General features: G+C 37.5%; 1 protein-coding gene across 1 annotated transcript; it reads left to right on the top strand.

Annotated features, from left to right (window-relative positions):
- Positions 1-540: 540 nt before the first annotated feature.
- On the top strand, positions 541-2,076 carry LOC101898222 (probable 3-hydroxyisobutyrate dehydrogenase, mitochondrial). The gene is made up of 2 exons (XM_005190416.4): positions 541-680; positions 853-2,076. Exon 2 carries the CDS (start codon positions 868-870, stop codon positions 1,840-1,842), a length of 975 nt encoding a protein of 324 aa, XP_005190473.1. The 5' UTR covers positions 541-680; positions 853-867; the 3' UTR covers positions 1,843-2,076.
- The last annotated feature ends 4,771 nt before the right edge of the window (positions 2,077-6,847 follow it).

The raw sequence follows: 6,847 nt of genomic DNA, 5'->3' as shown, positions 1-6,847 counted from the left end.
AATTCTAAATAAATTTTTGTACAGAAATAAAAATCGAAATCGAAACATAAATAAATAATAAAACCAATAAATTGTTGAGTGCACTTGGTGCGGAGGTCTGGCTCTCCATTGATTCATTATTGGGGAGCCAAAATCAAATAGAGCGGAGAAACACAACAAATGAGAAATACAAACTGTCATATTTGCTCCAAGCAGATATTCATACATACACTGCTTGTATGTATGTAGGTATGTCATACAAACTGTTGAATAAGGTGATTTGCGTCTGTCTACCCTTCACTATGTGTGCGGCCCCCTCCCTTGAACAATCACTCGGCAGTGGGCTCGGCGTGTGTGCCTCTCTCTCTCTTTGCTTTGTAGTTGTTGTTGAGTTTTGGTGCTGTAATAGTTGTTGTTATGGTTACTTTCCATCAAGAAGACGTGTGTCTGTCTGTCCATTATGTGAAGAGGGGTGGTGGGACTATGTTTGCCGGTTTATTGTGTTTAATATTGTGTATAATGGAAGGGGCTGAAGTTGGGGGAGAAAACTTGAATAATCCACAAGTTTTCTCTCCACACACAAGTCGTCGTCCGCTACTTTGCTTGCTGGTGCGTGCTATAGCCGTAGTAAGGCAGTCTAGCAAAAGAACAGTGATCATTTGCAATTTGCTGGTTCTAGTTCGTGGTTCGGGAACGCTCAGGTTAGTAGTGCTGGCAGAGTATTTTTTTATCTTTCTCTAATTAAATTATTTTTTTTTTCTCAATTTCTTTGTTACATAATTCATTGGCGACGTTATTGAACCGACCGATACGTGTTCTGCGTAACTCTGGAACTTTTTTTGGATTTCGGATATTTTATGTTGACTGGAACAGATTTTACATAGAAAAATGGCTTTACGTTTGATTTGCATTTCTCCTGCCTTCAACAGCATGGGCCAAACCTTGGTACGCGCCATGTCCACCCAGAGTGGTGCCAAGAACATCGGCTTCGTCGGTTTGGGCAACATGGGCGGTCACATGGCCACGAACTTGATGAAGAAGGGCCACAAATTGCATGTCTTCGATATCTCCAAGCCCGCCTGCGACAACTTGAAGGCCAAGGGTGCCCAAGTTTACAGCAACACCTCCGAGTTGGCCCTGAAATCTGACTTTGTCATCACCATGTTGCCCAACAACGACATTGTAGCGAAGTCTTATGAGGAAATGACCGCCAACGGTGTTAACAAGGATACCATTTTCATTGATTCCTCCACCATCGATCCCAACTTGGTCAAGCAATTGCAAAAGATGATCAGCGGCAAGGGTGCCCGTTTCATTGATGCCCCCGTCTCCGGTGGTGTACCCGGTGCGGAACAGGCCACTTTGACCTTCATGGTTGGTGGTACCAACGAAGAATACAATGCCGTCAAGTCCGTCTTGGAATGCATGGGCAAGCGTATCACCCACTGCGGTGACTACGGCATGGGTCAAGCCGCCAAATTGTGCAACAACATGATGTTGGGCATCTCCATGATTGGTGTCTCCGAAGCCATGAACTTGGCTATTCGTTTGGGCTTGAACCCCCAGACCTTTGCCGAAATCATCAACTCTTCCACTGGTCGTTGCTGGGCCTCCGAAGTCTATAACCCAGTTCCCGGCGTTACCCCCACTGCCCCCGCCAACAATGACTACAAGGGAGGTTTCTCCACTGACTTGATCACCAAGGATTTGGGTTTGGCCTCCGGTGTTGCCACCGCCTCCAACACTCCCATCCCCTTGGGCGCCATGGCTCATCAAATCTACCGTACCTTGAAGGCTCATGGTTTGGGCAACAAGGACTTCTCCGTTGTCTATGACTTCATGAAAAACACCAAGTACAATTAAGTTTAGTGATTAAATAATAGAAAAAAACAGAAGAAGAAGAAACTTGAGGACCCAGTGCTTCCATGGTAACTTCTAAGCCAGCAAAATAAGCTGGACAAAGGAAAAAAAGCCATCCCAGACCAGAAGTGCATTTATAGCCATTTAAGATTAACTATTTTTTCTGAGTGTATTATAAAGTAATAATAATAAAAAAAATAACAAGATTTTTAATCAGTAGAATACGTATTCCCAAAAGAGGAGGTCTGATTTTATTTTCTATTTAGATTCGTGTTATCTTAATTCAGCAGGGGTCTCATGATTGATAAAAGAATAGGCGTTTCAGTGTGAAAGAGAAAATTGCATACGTAATCATCAATTTGAATTTTTTGATAAGTGAAGTGGTTATTTTTCGGAACATGCTTTTGGGGCGAACTATTCTAGTTACAAGATATGCCGAGAGATAACAGTAGAATTATTAAACCTAAGGAGTCTGAAATTTAATTTTTTTTTTAAAAAATAGAATAGCTTTGTGATATAATCATATCGATACATATATGTATGGATTCTAATTGAGGAATTGTTTCGAGACTTAAAATTAAGAGAGTTTTTCGTATTATAATAATTATAAGTCACAGATATTGAAGTTTTTGATCCATATAATTTAAATTTAAAAGAGCGTTCTTTGCGGATTTGAAAATGAGCTACTTTAGTGCATTATGGTTTTGAAAAGAGATTTTTTTTAATTTTTTGGAATTGAGAACTTGATTGGAATTATTACGGTAGTTTTGAACTTTTCGAGAACAGCGGCTCAATTCTCGTTCAATACATGAAAGATTTGATTTTAAGGATAAACATATTCTATCTTCCCCTAACTATCTCGCTACCTTCATTAAACATTCACTCTACACTGGGCTCTGCGTGTGTGCCTCTCTCTCATTGCTTTTTATACCCTACACCACAAGGTGGTCAGGGTATAATGTCTTTGTGCATTTGTTTGTAACAGGCAAAAGGAAACGAGATAGACCCATAGTTCCTTTTGATGATCTGCATAGAATCACTTTCTGAGTTGATTTATGCATGTCAGTCCGTCTGTCCGTCCGTCCGTCTGTCCATGTATTCTTGTGAACAAAATGCAGGTCGCATTTATTATCCGATTGAGATGAAATTTTGAAAACATCATTTGTTTGGCCCAAGGACGAACCCTATTGAAATTGGAGATAATCGGTAAAAATTTAGATATAGCTCCCATATATATCTTCTTCCGATTTGCCTTTTATTGTGCACCAAACGTGTAATATTAGCCCGAATAGTATGGAATTTTGCACATACAACCAAATTAGGCCTGAAAATAAGTATGCCAAATTTTATCGAAATCGGTTCAGATATAGCTATAGCTCCCATATATATTGTTCATCCGATTTGTTATTTTTGTCCAATATGCACTTTGTAACAACAATATTTGGGGAAATATATCAAATGCAGCTCAGAAATACCTTTGCTAAATTTTATCGAGATCGGTTCAGATTTGGATATAGCTCCCATATATAACTTCGTCCGATTTACCATTTATTGTGCACCAAACGTCTAATATTTGTCCAAATGGGATGGAATTTGGCACATACGACCGAATTTAGTCTAGAAGGTAGTATGCCAAATTTGGTGAAGATCGGTTCAGATATAATTATAGCTCCCATATATATTGTTAATCCGATTTATTTATTGCGCCTCCGCTAAAAGTAAATATTGAAAATACTGTCAGATATGTATCCTGTCCCAGATTCCTAAAGTATCAATGTAAATAAGAACCGGTTTTTTTATTTCAATTTTAAATAAACGATTTAATTATTCATATTTTTGTTAGATTGACCTCAAAAATAAATTTACATAAATTTCACCCCGGGATCCCGCATCCACAAAATAGAGGCTCAACTACGCAGACCTTAACCGTGAAATTCTTTTTAATTTAACTTGAGTGTTTTCTCCACTCAATTTTACTACAAAGTTTTCCACTATGTCACAACATGTTTCGGCCCCTCCCGCACCCAAGTTTGTCCACTCTTCTCTTATCATAGTATATAAACACACAGCATAGAACATAATATTCCCTTCTAATTATGCTCAACTCTTTATGCGTATGCCATCAAAGCATAACCCACACATGCCATTTGGATAGATGGCTAGTATTGGATACATGTTGAGATAGTCAAAAGCTTTCAAATTTTCATTTGTTATTTTCTTTATAGTTTGAGGTATGTTGCTTTGTATACACAATCACAATACAGGGTGCCTCAAAAAAAAAAAAAAAAAAAAAAAAAAAAAAAAAAAAAAAAAAATACGATTCAAATGTATGTAATGAAATATATTTGGTGTTTTCACAACTTTTCTTTACGATCGGTAAAATTTTTTTTATAGAAGATGTCTTTTTTCTCTCGTGTCTACTTTAAGATAGCAAAATTATAGAGATTAGTGGATGTTGCTGAAGAAAAATATTTTGTTGATTTTTTATTTCAATATAATTTAATATAGGCCGGTTATTACATCTTTCCGTTAGATAAACAAGTAAAAGAGCTGTAAGTTTGGCCGGGCCGAACTTTGAATACCCTCCAACATTTGGTACAAATTTGGCAATTTTCAAAAAAATAAAATCCGTTAAAAATACTTTTAAAATCTTAAAAATACCGAATGTAGCCGTATATAAGGATCTGTACGACGACGTGGACCTGCATTGGCAACTTTTGTCACAAGCTATTACAATATTCAAATGCGAAACTTGAAAAAATCTGTTTATAATGTAGCTAAAATCATCAAAATTCCGAATATAGGGGGGAACTATGGGAGTTGTAAAACGTGGAGTTGCACAGAAATTTTTTTGTCATAGGCCGTAGTATCCATTACGAACTTCAAATGCGAAATTTAAAACAATTCCGGCAAATAATGTCGCTAAAATCATAAGAATACCGAATATCGGGGCGTACCGTTATATGGGGGCTATATGATAACTTGGACCTACATAGCCCATTTACGGACTTAACCTGCCTACTGGCAAAATATACATGTGTGCAAAATTTTAGCCTTCTATCTCAATTTGTTCGAAAGATAGCGTGATTACAACAGATAGACAGACGGACAGACAAACAGACAGACGGACATCGCTATATCGGTTTAGAATTTTACGCTGATCAAGAATATATATACTTTGTTGGGTCTGACAAGAGTATTTCGAGGAGTTACAAACGGAATGACAAAATTAATATACCCTCCATAGTATGGTGGAGGGTATAACAAGTAAGCAAAGGCCACGTGTTGACACTCTACAACACGAACTCCTTGTGTGGATTTTCAAAATACCGAATATCGCGGGGTATCGTTATATGGGAGCTATACGATATCGTGGACCTGTATAGACAGTTCTCTCTCAGGGGGTGAAGTACTCACAAGGAACTACTTGTGTGGATTTTAAGACAATTCCATTGAAAAGTGTGGCTAACATCATCAAAATACCGAATATCGTGGGGGTACCGTTATATGGGGGCTATACGATATTGTGGACCTATTAAGATAATTCTCTGTCGAGGTATAAAGTACCCACAAGGAACTACTTGTGTGGATTTTAAGACAACTCCATTGAAAAATGTGGCTAACATCATCAAAATACCGAATATCGGGGGGTACAGTTATATGGGGGATATACGTTATCGTGGACCTGTATAGATAATTCTCTGCCGAGGTATAAAGTACCCACAAGGAACTTTTTGTGTGGATTTTAAGACAACTCCATTGAAAAATGTGGCTAACATCATCAAAATACCGAATATCGGGGGTACCGTTATATGGGGGCTATACGATATCGTGGACCGATATAGCCCATCTTCGAACTTGACCTGCCTGCAGACAAAAGAGAGATCTGTGCAAAATTTTAGCTTTCTATCTTAATTCGTTTGGACTGTAGCGTGATTACAACAGACGGACGGTGTTAGAATTTTACGCTGATCAAGAATATATAAACTTTATTGTGTCTAAAATGATTATTTCGATGAGTTACAAACGGAATGACGAACTTAATATACCCTCCATACTCTTTTTGGTGGAGGGTATATAAAATCGCGCAAAATTTGTGATTCATGTTATCCGCTTATACCATCCGTTGGCCATCCAAAACACATCTGTCTAAACTCTCACCTCGTGCGATATTTCGAGTCAATTTTTTTTTTTGACGTGTGGAGCTGCCTATCCTATATCTTGGCTGTCATCATCAATGTCAAGCACAAAAGTGAGTTTTTCATGTATTTGTGATTTTGTCGGAATTACAAATATTCCTTGTTTGATGGAAATGTTGGTCATATTTATAGAAAAGGGATTGTCCATTTCACCCTCTAAATATTATTCGATGAACATCCAATTTGGTAGATTTCTACCTTTATGTCGTTATGCAAATTCCGATTCAATTGATGCATAATTGTGACCTTTAAAGCAACTGCAAAATCGGTCAATTTTTGATCAGATTTAAATCGATTTCGGAGATACAGATATAAATAGACTATATCGATCCACTCTTTGTGGAATCTCCCTCACCAATGTTCAATATTTTTACAGAAAATGCTTTACCCTGTAGAAAAAGAAACGATCATTCGATTTTGTGCAAACTTTGCAAATTCCTATATTTTTCTCAGTGCTACGTCAGGTGCGAAAATTTACAATATCGGCCCACCTTTACCACAAAGGGTCAACATTTTGAATAATAATAACACTTATGCAATCATAAACATCCGATTCTCTTCAAATCTCACACAACCAAAATTCCCACCTCCTTCTGGTACTTTTCCCAGAAAGGTTCAAAATTGTGAATAATTATAATTTTTATAAAATGTGAAATGTCTTCGAATGTCTTCAAATTTCGTACATTTCAATTTTTTTTTCACCAACGGGTCAAATTTAAAAAAAAAAAAAACAGTAAAGAAAGTCCTAAAGTCGGGCGGAGCCGACTTTATGATATCCTACACTACTTTGCAAATTTAGTAAAGCTCCA

Source organism: Musca domestica, unplaced genomic scaffold (genome assembly GCF_030504385.1).
Source record: "Musca domestica strain aabys unplaced genomic scaffold, Musca_domestica.polishedcontigs.V.1.1 16, whole genome shotgun sequence".
Classification (NCBI taxonomy): Eukaryota; Metazoa; Arthropoda; class Insecta; order Diptera; family Muscidae; genus Musca; species Musca domestica.
The sequence above is the reverse complement of the archived record's forward strand: the minus strand, read 5'-3'. Positions and strand labels throughout refer to the sequence as shown.